Source organism: Fulmarus glacialis, unplaced genomic scaffold, assembly GCF_000690835.1.
Source record: "Fulmarus glacialis isolate BGI_N327 unplaced genomic scaffold, ASM69083v1 scaffold16372, whole genome shotgun sequence".
NCBI lineage: Eukaryota > Metazoa > Chordata > Aves > Procellariiformes > Procellariidae > Fulmarus > Fulmarus glacialis.
Window position 1 is genome coordinate 50,203 of NW_009198623.1, and position 16,854 is coordinate 67,056.

General features: G+C 40.2%; 1 protein-coding gene across 1 annotated transcript in view; it reads right to left on the reverse strand.

Annotated features, from left to right (window-relative positions):
- Positions 1-13,893, reverse strand: part of ANKRD44 (ankyrin repeat domain 44) — a 60,540-nt gene extending 46,647 nt beyond the window's left edge. The window contains exons 1-6 of the mRNA XM_009572988.1: positions 13,819-13,893; positions 10,068-10,268; positions 8,435-8,522; positions 6,008-6,150; positions 4,395-4,607; positions 2,860-2,938 (exon numbers count right to left, since the gene is read on the reverse strand). Of these exons, the coding sequence (XP_009571283.1) occupies positions 2,860-2,938; positions 4,395-4,607; positions 6,008-6,150; positions 8,435-8,522; positions 10,068-10,268; positions 13,819-13,863 (769 nt within the window). The 5' untranslated portion in view covers positions 13,864-13,893. The remainder of the gene's footprint in view (positions 1-2,859; positions 2,939-4,394; positions 4,608-6,007; positions 6,151-8,434; positions 8,523-10,067; positions 10,269-13,818) is intronic.
- Between the last annotated feature and the right edge of the window lie 2,961 nt (positions 13,894-16,854).

A 16,854-nucleotide genomic window follows, 5' to 3' on the forward strand; every position in this document is an offset into this window, starting at 1 on the left:
AACAAAATAAACTGCTGAAACTATGCCCTCATTCGTGAAGGCCACTCAACCTTACCTGTAGGACAATGTTAAATAGAGTTAGTTCAAGAGGCCAACAGGAACACACTGCAAACAACAAGCGTGTTGTGTGCCTTCTCTGTGCTTTACCAAAGAACAACCAAACAGTGCTTAAGTAGAATTTTTCCTGTTGCAATTTAAGCCTGTCATCTCGTGTTTTATCCTCACAAGCAGGAAAAATAGATTATTTCTTTCTTCTCTGCTACAGCTTTTGACCCATGCAATGATTGCTATCAAGTCCTTGTTTTCTTTTTGGACCAAGGAACTGTAATTTTTTCAGTCTCTGCTTGTAAGCCAGGTTTGCTGCACTCCAACTATTCTCGTCCTTCCCCCAGTCATCTCCAGCTGGCCCACATCTTTCTGGAAGTAAAATGTCAAAAGCCAGAAACAGTACTACAGCTGACGTCTCCCAACGCTGAGCTAAGCAAAAGGATTACTTCATGCCTGCTGGCTATGCTCCTATCTATACACTCCTGTACATTGTACAGCACCATGTACATTGTTGGTCTTTTTTTTTTTTAAGCACCATGACACTGTTGACTTGTGGTCAACGAGCTTCTGATCCTCTACAAGCCCCAGATCCTTTCTAGAGGAACGGCCACCCACCCAGCTGTTGCCATTCTGAACTTGTCCAACGGATACTCCTGCCTGCGTGTGGGATCTTTCCTTTGCTTCAATTGCGTTATAACTCCTACCTCCAATTTTACAGGATCATTTTCCATTCTGACTCCACCTTCTGCCAAACTAACAGTCTCTCCCAACTTCATGTTTCCTCCAAATGTTAAAAGCACGTTTTCTGTTCCACTATCCAAGTTGTTAATGAAAATACTGGATAGTTCCAGACCCAGGAGGGAAACTGAAAACCCCCTCACTACACCTTCCATTTCAACAGCAATCCATTTATTGCTAATCTCTGAGTGTAGTTTTTCAACTAGTTATGCTCCAACACTGTAATATTTTAATACTCCACTAGTTTGCTGTGAGAATACTTTATGAACGCATGTAAAAAATCTTGCTAACATCAGGATATGGTAATATTTACTGCATGTTCACTATTCACAGGAGATAACGGGCCACACCTGCAACAAGAAAAGTTCTAGTAAAGCACTATACAGCGTTTTCTAACGGTAAATAAAGGTCAGTGAAATGCTGGAACTGGTTCCCTGGGGTGGAGCCTCCACCAGCGGAGGTCTCCACGAACATTACCTGCCCATTACAGAGAAGTCAGAGGACTGTGCTGTGTTCACAAATCCTATCACCCTGCTGTAGAAGAGAATTATGATGTTTCAGCATCTTTTACTTTTGAGAAATCTATGCCAGATATTGCCCACTCCTCCCTAAGTGTTTACAAACAGTTTGTTCATTCGCTTATTTCTGAATTTTTGGCTGACCTATGTAAAATTCTCTGTTCTTTTTCCCCATTTTTAAAGATAGGTATCACATTTGCAATTTTCCAATTTTAAGGTAATCCAGTCTTCCTCTACAAGTCACTAGAGACAGCAGCCAGAAACTGAGACATCTTTAGCCAACTCATTATTTAATGCAGAATGAAACTCCATTTCTTTAAATCATTGACATTTCTCTCTTCCACAATACCTCATGGCAATGAGGTATAAAGTCACTTGCAATCAGATCTGTGTATAACACTAAAATTAGAGGGGCAGCAAACGAAGAAAGAAGCGAAACCCAAGTAACTTGAAGAAGACTAGAGAGGCGTGAAGGACAGATGAAGAACTGCCAGTCCTTTCACACACAAATCCAACAGAGAGCAAACAACAGCTGCAAGTCAGAGAGCATATTTGACTAAACAACTAAAAACTGCATTAAAGCACAGTTTCTTCCAGTTTGCCCAAACTCCTTTTATTATTACTATTTTATTTATGCAAGGAGAGATATGACAACAATTTGCATGACAACCTGAAAGAAGCATGATGTACTGAAGACCTCCATTTTAAAATACAGTCTTGTGTAAATGTGTCTTTACGTTTACAGCGTAACTATTCAGCCATCTTCAACATCTCACACTTAAGTTCCAAGTTTGGGATTTTGGAAAACAAACAAAAAAAACAACCAACCAAGAAACCCCAGACCACCCTGTCTGGTATAGTGGCCAAAGCTGGGAAGCATAAGTCAACAACCATTAATAGCTACCTCTGTCAATTGGAAACAGGCCTCTGCCAGTTCTCCAACAATAATATTTGTTATACTCTGTAGTATTCTTAGACAAAAGAGATACCTGATAAATGACTGATAATCAGGAATCCTGGCTATGCCAGAACAAACAAGGTGGTGCTGGTCCACCCTCCTGAGTATTTATTCAACATTTAATGAAGACAGTGGTGAGGTGGAGCTGAGGGAGGTGAGAGAAGTACAGCTGCTGAATGGAAGGTAGAGAAAATGGTCTGAGCTCTCAGAACATCAGGGCTCCCAAGGGAGGACGACCAGAAACTTTTCCTTTTTTTTTAGTTTTTAAATAATTTGAGAAAGAAAGTTGTGCCTGCTTCTCAGCAGAAAAAAGACCTAAATACAGCTTTGAATTCTTGTTTTCAGGTTAAGAATCACAACAGATCAGCTGGACCACCATCAGCTGGAGGAATATGGGATTTTGTTATCAACCAAAATCTCAACTTGTGATGACATGCTGGAATGAGAGTTGTCAGTGCAGCTCAAAGCGTGAAGATGATGGAGAGCTAAGCAGCTCTCGGAATAGTCCTTTGGCACTCTGGGTCAGAACAACTAAAAATTGCAACCTTGGAAATGCATAATCTTTTGGAGAGTCGTTAAACAGGCACAGAAACTCACCGTTCTGAATGAGGGTCTGCGACCGTGTGAACCTCCCATGGACAGCTGTCATGTGCAGCGGGCTCTTCCCATCCTTACTCTGACAGAAACAAAATATAAAAACAATCATTTAGCATGTAAAGCGGTGGTAACAATTTGAAGTCTCTCAGCTCAACATCCTACAGCTATTCTTCAGATAAAACCTCCACTAGCTTCAAAAGTCTGTAGGACTGAATCTATACATGATGGTAAATGCAGAAGATATAAGCATACAAGTAAAACAGTTCCTCAGCAATGAATAGGAAATGGGCTGGAGTGGAGCCTGTTCTTACAGCCTGGCTGTACACAATATCTGTTAGAAACCTACAGATATATGACATTATTCTTGAATATTATTTTTAAGCAACATTTCCCATTCAGTCATTATTTTGCCTAACCCTTGCAACAAGGGGAATAAAGAAAAGCAAAGAAATCATAAAGCTAAGTAGGAGCAGCCTCTGAGAGATTCAAGAACTATATCCTGTTTATCAATCTGCATTTTATAGATACATCCCAGAATAAAAGCCACTATATTAAAAAGTTTTGTTTAACAAATTTCCATGCAATCAAAAATAGGATGTCTACAAAAGACAATTAGAAAACAGAGAAGGCAGATGAAAGGAAAGGTACAATGACTAGAGATCAATGTTTTGGGTTCCAGAGAAAGAAACTGAGATTAGGGAAGCCAAGAAGCTGAGGAAAGGGTACCAGCCTCACTACTCACATTACTTCATGTTTATTACCACGGGATTTTGAATTCATTGGCAGGCATGACCCTTAATTTCATTTTAATAATTCTGAGTTTAAATAGTGCACTGACTATTCACTGATCTCAAGGGACTTGCCAGAGGTGTTAAATGCTAGGAGACCAGTTTTACAGATAGGAAACTGAAACACATCGAGTCTAAAGAAAAGCAGTCAAAATCTTATATGAACTCAGAGATATCAAGTCTTCTGGTACCTATACCAGTACCCTTCTTTGGATAACAGCAAGTCCCTTTCAGCTTCATCAAGATGTATCAATTGTATCTCAAGAGCATTCAGATATCCTAAACAGAATCAGACTTTGTAAACTCAGGCTCTAAAATAGGTAAACAAACAACCTTCAGTTCTTACTTCCCCGGGAAAGTCAAAAGGAACTTTTTACAATCAGGTTTAATTAAATCCATATTGTAGGGGGAAGGAAAACACCAGAAAGGAATAGTTCCTCAACTTACCACCACTCCCTGAGATAACATTTTGACAGAGCTCCTGGTACTATATTTTAGTAGTGGCTCATGCCTTCAGGAGAGTGGCTGGCCTAGAGTTTAAAGCTGTCATTATATTTATCAAGGCACAGAGAGCTCCTCTGCTGGGAAGTAATCTCATCCAAACAGTTTAGTGATCAACATTCTCAGCATCACTCTACTTCCATCAAGGATTTAAAGCCATGCTGCACTCGTTATTATAGTCTCCAGTCTCCTGAGATATGCAAAATAGGATCAAGTAAAACTGAAGAGCTGCAATGCAAGTTTTACCTGAATGTTAACATCTGCCCCATTATTCACTAGTAGTTCAAGACACAGTGCTCCATGAGTGGAGGCAGCAGCAAAATGCAAGGGAGTGAATCCATTATTATTAGGCTGATTTACATTAGCACCATAGTCAATCAGCTCATTAACAACAGAATCCTGACCATTGTAACAGGCAATGTGAAGTGCAGTATTTCCATAGATGTTCATTTCATCGATCTAAAATGAGACAAGGAGACATAGTTAAAATTACAGACATCAGCTTACCATTTTACATAATGTATCACATACTGCAAATGGAAATAGCTGGAGGCTTGAACTGTCATAGGGCGTATTTCTCACTAGCAAATTTCATTGACAAAAATATACTCCCAGAGAGCTTAATTTGGAATGCTTTACCTTTACTATTATTAACTTGTTATCCTACTGGCAATTTCTAAAAGCCAGTATGAAGCTTAAAGCTGATAGCAGGACTATGTAATGATGATGATGATGACAGAAGTCCTAACAAGCTGGAAAGCTTTTACATATAACTGGGAAAGTAGGATAAATAAAAAGCTCATAATCTTTATTAAAAAAAAATAAAGCACTGACTATTGAATTTTTGTGAACAGAATCAGGCTTAAGAGCTCTTTCAACAGATTTCTTTTGGGAAGGGAGTAAAGGTGTCTGAGTGAAGGGAAGGTGAAACTGCACAGCCATTTACACTTCAATAAGAAACCACTTTCAGTAGCTCAGTATTATAAAGATGTAATTAAGATTATGTTTCTTCTTGATGACCGGCTTAGTATTCAACTGCTGTTCTTTAAAATAGGACAAGACAGATTGTACAAAAGACTGGGGGATTATGTGAATTCCCTTCCATGAAATCAGGCGTCTCAAAGATCATATCCCCAGTGGTGGAGAATGTGGAAGTTAAAGGTAGTTATTAGCATAGTACTGCTAATAACAGGAAACACCTATTCCCCTTCAACTTCACAGTCAACAGCCTGTGAACACGGACTTCTGACATTTTTTTGGCAGGTCAAGTCAGCTGAAAATGCAATGGCAAATGCAATGGCTTTATTTGACATCTCTGATTAACCAGTGCAGGCTCTTCTGGTCATCTCACTGCTGCTTTGAATCACTGAGTTGACAATATTACACTAAGAGAAGTCTGTGCCCTGAAAAAACATTCTTTTCCGGAGTGACAATAATCCTTCTCCTTCCCTCCATCAGCTACAGAGGAAATACAGGTCCCCAGACTTAAACAGCCTGAACTGCTGTTTAGTAAAGTACACAGTGTGTATGTTGAGAACAACCGCTCATCATATCAAAGGGAATGCTGAGCCAAGGGAAATTTCATTATTCCATCTTCCTCTGCAGGAACAGCATATATTTCCTGATTTCTTCAGCAAGGTGGCCTGGAATTTACTGTCCATATCAGACATTTTTTATTCCAGAATGTTTTCTGGCTCTTGAAGCAATAAACCACATGAAGCACAAAGCGGTCCAGAAAATGGAAACTATTTTCTTTAGAAGCTCTGCCAATGTCTGTAGCAGCATCAATAAGAAAGAAGAAAAGAATATCTCCAAATATGGAGAAACATGGAAGCCACAAAGAGCACATTACCACATACCTCTACCCCCAGGTTAAGGAGGTGTTTCACAATGTTAATCTGCCCATTGGATGCAGCTGCATGAAGTGGGGTGTAACCCTTCTTGTCTTTACAAGTCACTTCTGCACCATGATTAATCAGTAAGGCAACAACTTCCAGGTGACCTTCAAAAGATGAAAGATAGTAATCAATGAGTATACCATCCTACAGTACCACTTCTCCCAAACTACTGCATTCTTGCTAATGCACTGCCCATTTCACTGCTGTTTCACAATTTTCCCACAGTTTTACACAGGAAAAAAAAGCATTTTCGTAAGTGCTCTTAATCCTAGCTCCAGGTCTTGTCAAGAAATCCATGCATTCACCTTCACCGGATGTGTCAAAGTTCTCTTTACTGAATTAGTTTTCCAGTAATTAAAAGAACACCTCTTTCCCATTTATTTCTCTAAAAATAACAGTTTGTGTTTTATTCTCCCTGTTACAGAAAGAACAGTGAGCACAGGAGCATGACTATACAAGTCTCCCAAAACAGCATCCTGCTGATGTCATCTGTAAACATAACTGCTCACACTTGTTGGTTTTTGTTAGCAATACAAAATAACTTTAATAAATGATAAAATGAAGGTATCCTCTTTTCTAGCACCATTGAAGACAGAAAACTAAATTTCAAGTGAGTGCAGAATTTGAGCCAAAGCCTACCAATACAAACACAAGACTTTCTACAGAATCCACTGATCTTTGGATCAGGTTTTTGACTCTCCAAAACTGTATCATTAACACAAAACTGTACAAAAAATCCTGAATATAGGTTTAAAAATGTTTGAATCTGAACTCATAGTCTATACACACATACTTAGTCTGCAAACTAAAATAACTGCAATAGCCTCAACAGTCACACAGATTGAGAGCTGACTGCCAGATCAATGGAACACCTATCTTCAGGAGCGAAATGCCTACCCCTGAATTAGGATCTCCGTACAGAATACAGGGGAAGAGCTAAGCATCTCAAAATGCAACTTACAACCCACCTGTATCTTCAGTTTCCTCCTCTCCCTGAAGGTCTCAAACCATCTGGCCTGCCTTCCCACACAGTGCCCTAACCACCAAAATTATATCAAGGCTAACTGAGGAATAGTCCTTATTGCTTCATGTTGAAGCAGAGCTCTCTTTCTTAGAATTAAAAATTTATTATGTCAAACACCATATAAAGTTGTGCACCATGGGAGTTGTACAGCACTTTCATGACAGAGGCAGCTCTGGTCACGTGCAGGACCTAGGAAACTTTATGGACAAAGTCCAAAGTGCCCAAAGATATTTAAGCATTCAAGAAACTACGTAAGGGTTTACAGGATAAGACACTCACGTCTCATTATCTAAATTCTGTCCAAATTACACTATAGACTCCTAAATCCCATTGCTAATTTAGGCCTTAAATGTTATCTAAATATTTTGAAAAGTACATCATGAATTCCTGAAAAGAATTAAAAGCAGAAGAGATGTGGAATTGCGCAGCACAATGTAAAAGCCTTTCACCTCTACAGAGTGGAGTTCAAAGCCCACTAGCTCAAAAGCCAAATCACATTCGTTGGCAAGAGTCTTTCCATCTGTCTGTGTATATCAAAAAAATGCACAATATGCTTTTCTCACAGTTTGAAATCTCCTATTATCTCATTTCCAAAAGTGCCAGGATTAAAATCAAGATTTTGACAGGTCATATGAAAGAGTTCCTGGCTGAGGGCACACAACACCTCACAAATTATAATCTGGAATATACCGCTTGGCCAACAAAAGCTCTTGAACAAGCATGACCACTATCACAGGCAATCTTGTTCTAGTATTTTTAAATTATAATGCCCCACTACGAGAAATTTTCCTTTAACTTGAAAGGAATGATAAGGTCAATTGATTTAATTAAGCAGTATTTGGTAACACCACTGATGTTTTGAATAGACGAATCGGTTGCTCTTGTCCACTCTGGAATAAAAGACGACAATTTGCTCCTAACAGGAAGAAAGCCTATGAAGCACTTCCTAACAATATCATAACTTAGCTACTTATAAACATAGATAAACAGCAAAATTTATGCTCGTATTTATCTTCATTTTATATAAAGTAGTTTTTAGCAAAAACTGAAAAAAAAACACCTGTATTTTTTCAAGCCCAAATACACTTCAGGCTGGAATTAGAATCAGGATAGAAAGACCAAAACGAAAAAAGCAACACAAAACCCCTACAATTAACTGTGTTAAAAAGGAAATCACAGCCAAGTTCTCACCAGCTGCAAAACCGTAAATGGACGGTGTGTATTTAGATCAGCTGAACCCTTCCCTCTTCAGGGTAAATACAACGCCCACTTTCCATGGCCAGGACTGCTCTTGTCCATTTTAAAACATGCTGTTGGTTTGTGAATAGGAAACTAAAAAGAAGGAGCATCAGCCCAAGCCTTACCCATGTATGCTGCCCAGTGAAGAGCTCTTCTGTCCTTTTTGTCAAAAGCATTGATGTTCGCCCCCTTGGCTAAAAGCAAGTTCACCATCTAGAAGTAACAACAGCAAGTAAACCAACCCTGTAGATCACACACTTGACAGTTTATAACAAACCATTCTAACAATAAGGTTGGTATCACAAAATCCTGCTTTTGAACGATAAATTTGTGAATTACACAAATACTTTTCAAAGCTGTGTGCATTAATGACATGGATCGATGACAGCCGCAAGTAACCAGGACAAGTTCTGTGTCCACAGAGGGGGCTGAGAGCATGCTTCAAATTCAGCTTGGCAAACAACCTGGAAGAGAAACACTGCTCTTAGATTTTACCACTAAGACCAATTTAAGGGGTTTTCTTGTAGAGTGGGACAAGATTCCTCCAGACCGTGAGGTAACAAACCCTAAAATCTGCTTGATCTTTCAACAAGGAGTGTCTATTTCTTGCTATGCTGCGGTGATTTTCATTAAGCTCCCACGTGCCCATGGCGGTGTGGACAGGCACCAGGCTGCCTCGCTCACGACGCTGGCCTTTTAGACAGCGTGGCTAAGAGGTGGAAAGCTGCTTTCCCCATTGCCAATCATCCAAAGTTAAACACAGGAAAAATCAGGGACAAAAAGAAAGGAAACTGAATGGAAAACACTGTCTTTCAACAACTGTCTTTTTCCGCAAAACATTCTAAAATCATAAATCACAGAGCTGGATGATTGTCTTCTTCTTGTACACTGCTTTGCCACAGAGATTGGCTAATAACAGCATATACTCAGTTAACATTTCTGATATACTCTATCTAAAAGCTCAGGAGCTTTAGATTATGATGGTTAGACTCAAGCATTACTATCTCTTTCCTAGAGTGCAGTATTTTAAAGGCCAAACACCATCATCGTTTTACAGGAACTACCATTCCTCTTCCTTCTTTTAAATTACAGTACAACTGATCAACTTTTGTTGACAGAAGCCTACTGTGCCAGTCTAAGGGCATTTATTCTATGGAATAAAAAATTCCATACCTAGATCTTCAGGTCTGGAATGGGCAAATGAGGATCCTTGCACCTGGATCTAAAGACACTAGAAAACCTTTTAAATAGGGACTTTATTTACAACAGTATGTTTTTTTCATACAGAAATGGTAATTAGACTAGAAGGGTTTGCTTGTATAAGATAAGTAGAAAAACCAGAAGCACATTTTCTAGAAGACTAATTGGAAAAGCAGACCGACTGGATCTCACACAGCTGAACATTTCTTCAGTATGAAATGAATCCACCAGTTTTCCCTTCTTTCCATTCTGCCACTCTTATTTTCGCAGGCAGTCAAGCCCAAAAGAGCCAAGGACACACTTGAGTTGCCAGAGCCAGTGGCGCAGCCAGCTCTCCAAGCCTGCATATGCACAACTCGCTTGCACGCTGGCTCTGCACAGGTACTTTCCAGCCACTGTCTCATTTCTGCAGGTAGGAAACCCGTCGCACAGTATGGAAAGCAGCTGAATGATAGGAATAGTGGGGGTCAGTCTAGACCCAGCCACAGTGGGTCAACTGTTTGAACTGGGAAAATAAATAAATAAACCAACGATCAATTACGCTCTTAAACAACTCACCTCAATGTGGCCATTCAGAGCTGCATGGTGCAATGCCGTCCGCCCCCCTCGGTCAGAGACATTGACGCTGCTCAGCATGGGGATGATGACTTCCGCACACTTCACTGCCTTGTTTGCAGCTGCCACGTGCAACGGTGTCTGCCAGTTCTTGTCCCGAGCATTGACGTCGGCCGAGTGCTTAATCAATACTTGCACTGCTTCCTGCAACGGCAACACAGCTGTATCCATAACCAAGCAGTTTGAGCAAATACATGGCCCACCTTCTTGGCAGCTCAATCATATTACCTATGCATATTACTTATGCATATCAGACATGGCCAGGAGGGGGGAAGGAGAACAACATTTATCAAAACAACCTCCCAGGCTAGTGAAATGGTATTGATTCAAACGCCAAAGTACACACCACCTTTGCCGTCATTTAGAGCAGTGTCATCACAATCAAAATTTCCCAGTTTGATTTTAGGATGTACAAAGCTGCCTATGCAGAGAGCCCAACCTGTATGGTTGATTAACCTTCAGTCATCATCACTGTGCTTTCACTGAAGAAATGAATGTACTTATTTGAGCTCACTGTTACAAAAATTTTTTACAAAATGAAAAGCACATCATTTTGGACAGTAAAATCATAACAAATTGCTCTAAGTTTTATTTATAAACAGGAAAAAGGAGAAAATAAAACAGAATATGTGAAAACAGAATTTTAGCTTTCAAAAACATGAGAATCACAGGCAAGGGTTGATGCTGGTGTCCCCACGTTAGCATTAGCATTCCTTCCCTCCCCAGGGGCTAAGCATAGGCCAAGGGTCTTCACTGCAACATCCATTCTGTCAGCCTGAGACCAAACAACATCTTTTAAGGTTAATTTTGTTGGTTAAAAGTGAATATTTCCCAGTGAGAAAAATGTACTGTTCTCTCTTGAGAGACTGTCTCACTGGAGAATTCACAATCAGTTCTTTTCTGAATTAAGCAAGTCAGATGAAAAAACAAGTCTCTCGCAAAATTACATTTTGTTTCTTCTTCCTTTTTTCCCCACAAACAAACAAAACACAAAGGAACCACTGGGACACAGTAGCATTCAAGTAGCCTTGTCTGCTAATTACAGCTCACAGCTGGTAAATGGGAGACCCCTAGTCCTACATAGTACCTTATTCTTTTTCCATAAACTGAAAAGTTTTCTGGCAAGCCCAGCCAAAATTTTATTAATGAGTAACAAACACATAAATGTGTTTAAATAGCACTTTTGTATCTAGAATGGCCCAGGAGAGTGGCTGCGGTCTGTATCAACAGTACATCCATTATTAGGAGTATTAGTTCTTTGTCCTCAACCGATCTCAGCAATTTCATTTTCCACAGCCATCTCACAAACTGTCCTCTAACAGATTTGTTCAGTTAGTGACATTGCATCTCTTACAGCACCAATAATGATATATCACTGTTGATGTCTCAACAGGACCTTGCTTTTTAAATTACAGGCCTACTATTTTTAAAATCATTTAAATGTAATTCACTGGAGACCTACCCAGCCGGGACATGAAGTCAGTAGGAAAATTCATGCATTTTGACTCTTAATGAAGGAAAGAAAAAGTTAAAGGAGAATTTTTAGAAGTAAATAGTAAGGACTGAAAAGACTAAGCTAAAAATATTTAGACTTTTTAAAAAAACATTTACACATGTTTGTTTACATTTGCAAATCTGCTGCTCTATCAGATTTGGGATCAAAATGTTAAAATCCTTACAGAGAAGTTTTAATTTTACTGCTTTTAAGAGCATGAGCTACCTTTTTATTAACATAATTTCTACATGTGCATGCAGTCCACAGCTATGGTGTAAGCCTCTGTATTCAGTGTCTCTAGCTATCCCAAGTTATCAGAGTGAAATCTCTTTACTTTTTCAAACCGTATAAGGCTGAAAGCTAAGACATCCACTAACAATCCTGCACAGACACACCTGAGGGTTGTTGATTTATAAATAAACATTTAAATCCCTAAAGCTCACTTGAAAAATCATTAAGACTTAAGTAAAAATGTGTTCATGCTTTTAATTAAGCTACAAAAGGGTGCAAGGAGACAGCTTCTGAATCCTGTGAAAGCTTCACAGTAAAAGATTGATAATAGAACTTAAAACTTGTAGGTGATCATTCTAAAAGCAACTGTGCACACAGGAACGTCAAAAACCACACCAAGTCCTACTGGTCAACTTCTGGACCATGAATTCATCTCCTGCTATCAATGTGAACTACGAATTCACCTACTGCAATCTACTACTATCACTATCAGTTTCATCCTATTATATTGAAGCTGCACATTTGTTAGCTTGCGTAATAAAGTAAAAGCAGCACTGAAAGAGCCTCAAAGCGCTGAATCTTGTTTCAAAATTATTACCAAAAGTAGCAATTATCATATAAACAACAAAGAAAAAAGACCAGGAGAAGAAAGCTATGTGTGTTTATAAAATATATAGGAGACCACGAAAAGGCATCAAAGGCTGGTGCCTTTCCCTGCTGCCTCCCTATTCCACCTGGGTACTCACTTTGAGGTACCAGAACTGCTGGCACAATGGAAGACAGTTTCTCATTACGCAATTGGCCTTCAGCTGACAAAGATGAGACACAAACCCACAGAAAGACATACATTTTCTATTAGGACTGTCACTGACAATAAAAATCATGTACTCTGACATATCCAAAAAAAGAAACCAAGCACACTGCAATTCCCACATCAGAAAGATTGTGGCTGTTTTTTAAGGTTTAAGTCTGACCTTTGTTTTCCAACATGGCTTTTTGTATTTTGCCTCATTACGGCATTCATACTCTATCAGATATTCCTTTCAGAGGATTTCAGCGGATGCCAGCAGCTGGGAAGCTCAGCCAGCAGCCAAACAATGCCCGAGTTCAGAAGCGAGCCCAGGATTCCTGCCTCCAGGCTTGGCAAGCGCTGGGACTGTTACGGAGGTGATTCGAGTCCATCGATCTCTGGAAGACAGCCGCCCTCTGTCTCTTTTACAACCCCTCCCCTCATCCCCAGCAGCCAATTCGGTCTGCAGTTGGGCTCACTGTTAACTACGTATTAGGAGGATAAAAGTATACAGGGAGGTCCAAAATGGAAAGCCAAGAATAACGGTGGAGTTGAAAACACAGTCTGAGCTGCATTCCTGATAGTTATTGCTGCTCCTTTTTGAGATAGCAACGGAAGAAGTACAACATGATGCCAGAAGATTTCAAGTTGTCAAGTACAAGAAATATGGGCTAACCCTCCTTTATGCATGAATCAAATGCATTAACAGAACACCTAATGGATGCCTTGAAATGCAATTAACCAAAACAAACTATGTGGTAATACGTGTTGGATCACATACGCATCCACTCCCTTCTGGCACACGCACAGCGTGCGCACATCCATATGGATTTATTCCTCTTTATTTCACCACTTGAAGATGATGAGGCTGCTGTAGACCACTGTGCACTCTATCCCACTTCAGTCATGGTCACCCACTCCAGCTGATGGTTGCTCAGTATGACTCGCTACAGTAATATAAAGCATTCCACAAGGCGAAAATCAACCACATTAAGGCTCAAAAGCAGCTATAACTAACTCGTGAAAGCTGGCCTCCGGCTGCAATGCTAAAGGCCCCGCACACAGAAAATGCTTTCCCTGTTTGCATCACCATGCTACCTACTACGCCTCTCGATGGTTTGCTTTTTCCCCCAGCATATAGTTTACATGCAAAAGCAGGGTAATTAAATCTTACTCACTTCACTCCTTGAAGCAACTGCTCGATGGAGAGGAGTCAGCCACATATTGTCCTTGGCATTAACACGAGCGCCTGCAAGTAAACAGCAGAGGTTACATCCATGCCTTGGGTGTGACATTGACAGCCTTGCCCAACTGTTTCCTAGTAACAAGAGCTGAGCCGTATGTGGTACTCTCAGCGCTCCCCATGACTCTCCTGGCACCCGGTTCACCTTGGAAATGCATTTCCAGATGCCAGATAGATAGGAGCTGAAGCGTGATTTGGAAAGAAAGGAACTGGATAGGTCAGATTATTATCAGGAATAGCTTTGTTTACAGGACACAAAAGAAGCAAGATTTGTTGTAGGGGATTACATATGTATGTATGTATGTACATGTATGGCTATGTATATGCATTTTTTTAGATCAACTGATACAGTTGGGAGAAATAAAGCAACTCTCTGCTCAGAGCACTGCTGCTGTCTGCAGACGTAATGAAGGGAACGAGCCTGAACAACCACCTCTTGTTTCTAGCTCCATCAGGCAGACCACTAAAAGATATAACCGCTTCCCTGCTTCACAAATCTTGCTGGGATCAAGAAAACAGTACCAAGAAATGCTCAGGTTGAGGAGGAAACTGGGCACATACTACCTCAGCTTCTGTGGGTGTTATTCAGCAAACATCAGAAGAAGAGGGATGAAGTAGACTATCCATTTGCCTTCTGTGCAGTTCAGTGCTAACGTGTACTCTGACAAAGACAGCTGTGCAAGAGGATGGGTTTGGGGTGGCTTGCCAGAATAAAGGATAAAGGAAGAATATTTAACAACTACAGCAGTGCTGGCTGCCTGCACACGAAAAAAAAGGATCCTGCATATTCGTGTGAGAAAACAGATTTGTCTGAAAGACATATTAAAGCTATTCACTGATGTGATACCCCAGAAAGGAAATCTAGTGAAAAGGACCAGAGAAACCAATTTTAAAAAGGGCTTAACCTGAAAATGTTATACCTCTCAGGTCTGCAGGTAGCAGTACTAGTCTGAGAAGACTAGCACGTGCAGAAAAATTTTAGAGAAGCACAAGCGTCAGGCACATAGCCTGGATGAGCCTCTGAACTTTATGAACAAAGGGATTCTTAAGCTTCATTTTGCACCATAACTTAAGTGCATACAAAAGCCTGTAATTAATAAATCACACTCTGAATCAGAAGTACTTTCTGAGAGCTGTTTCTCAGGAATATTAAGGTGCTTGCCTCTGAATCACAGTGGTTACTGGGAATTGTGCTAGATAATCAGAGAAGAAACAAGTTCTTTCATATTTCCACAAGTTGGGATATAATTTTTTGGCTGCAAGAAAAAGAAAGCCACTTTCATAACTATTGCAACAATTAGAGGCAATCCTCCGAACTCACCTCAGAACCTGGTACCTGGTGGTACAACCTGCCCTCTGGAAAAACACCATTTAGAAAAGACAACAGTTTCAAAGAGTTTTCTAATGAATCTGTCTAATCAAGGAAGCTGTTACCTTCTTTTGTCGTCATGAGAAGGCCATTATGGTTGATACACATTAGTATCCTGCCCTTTGCCTACACTGCCCGAGGCTCTAGAGACACCAACAACCTCCTCCACCATCACGTTATACTCATTTGGCCTGGTAGGGTCTTGGGGATTCAAATTGCCTAGATGAATTCCTAACGACTGCCACCAAATACCTCTTTTCGGGTTTAGAAATTTATTTTGTATTTGCCTTGGTTTTTTGCCTTATGTTCTTAACTAAGGTTTCTTTTGGTTTATTTCTACCCATTCACTAACTCCTACAAGCAGATGGTTGCAAATCAGAAAGGCTTATGTGTGGAGTAGCAAAGTGTGACAAACATATCATTTCTCAGTATTCAACAACTCCAGTAGCATTGGTGAATACGAAGATGATTAGAAAACCTAGGGAAGTGTCTCCGTCAGTAGCTATTCATGCCTTTCACTGATCCACTTATCCTTTGAAATAGTTGCCAAGAAAACAGCTAAAGAAAATAATAAAAGCAAAACAATACCAGTATAAATAAAATCATACACAGCATGCTATCAGCCTTTTCTGCTTCAGCTGTTTTCCACATCCCTTTACCTCTTTGTGCTTTGGGGCTCTTTATGTGACAAAGTGAAATTGCTCTTACATATCTAATTCAATGCATCAGCTGAATACATTTGTGATTTCTGTTTTTAAAGAGCTGCACCATTCAGTTGCCTGTTACAGGAGCCGCCGTTGTCCATTTACTGAGGTGCACATTTTCTGAAGAGATGTTTCAAAATGTTTCCCTCCATACTGCCCATTTCCTTCACCAAAATTCAGCTTTCAGGTTCCCAGCAGTTCCTTGCAGGCAACTGTTAATGACAATGAAAAAACCTCACCAGCACTGATGCACTCCTTCAGGGGCAGAAAATACCTGCCATTTTAAAGGAGATCAAGCGGAGGCACCTGGGGAGCAATGCTCATGTTTCCAAAGGCGTCCTCTACACTTCACGAACTTGAGTGTCCATCCTGCAACAGCCTGGGGAACAGCTCTTTGAAAGCACTGAGTAACACAGAAATCCAACTCTAAGTGCTCTACAACATGCTAAGGCACCTAAAATGAGCTGTGTCCAAAAATCTGAAGCTTAAATTTTCAAGTCCATCCCCCAACACTTCCTCAAAGTCACCCAGAAATTCAGTGTTCCTCTCTTCACGCTGCACCAAGTACCTTAACCATGTTTCAGTGCACTTCCTACAATACTCCATGAATTAATCTGTATATTTATAAGGACAAAGAGGGCTGATAACACACTCAAATTGGTGTATATGGTGTCCTTCACAGTACAATCTTCCTTGAAAAGATCACAGAATCATAGAATCATTAAGGTTGGAAAAGACCTCTAAGATCATCGAGTCCAACCGTCAACCCAACACCACCATGCCCACTAAACCATGTCCCTAAGCGCCTCATCTACACGTCTTCTAAATACCTCCAGGGACGGTGACTCCACCACTTCCTTGGGCAGCCCGTTCCAAGGCCTGACAACTCTTTCAGTAA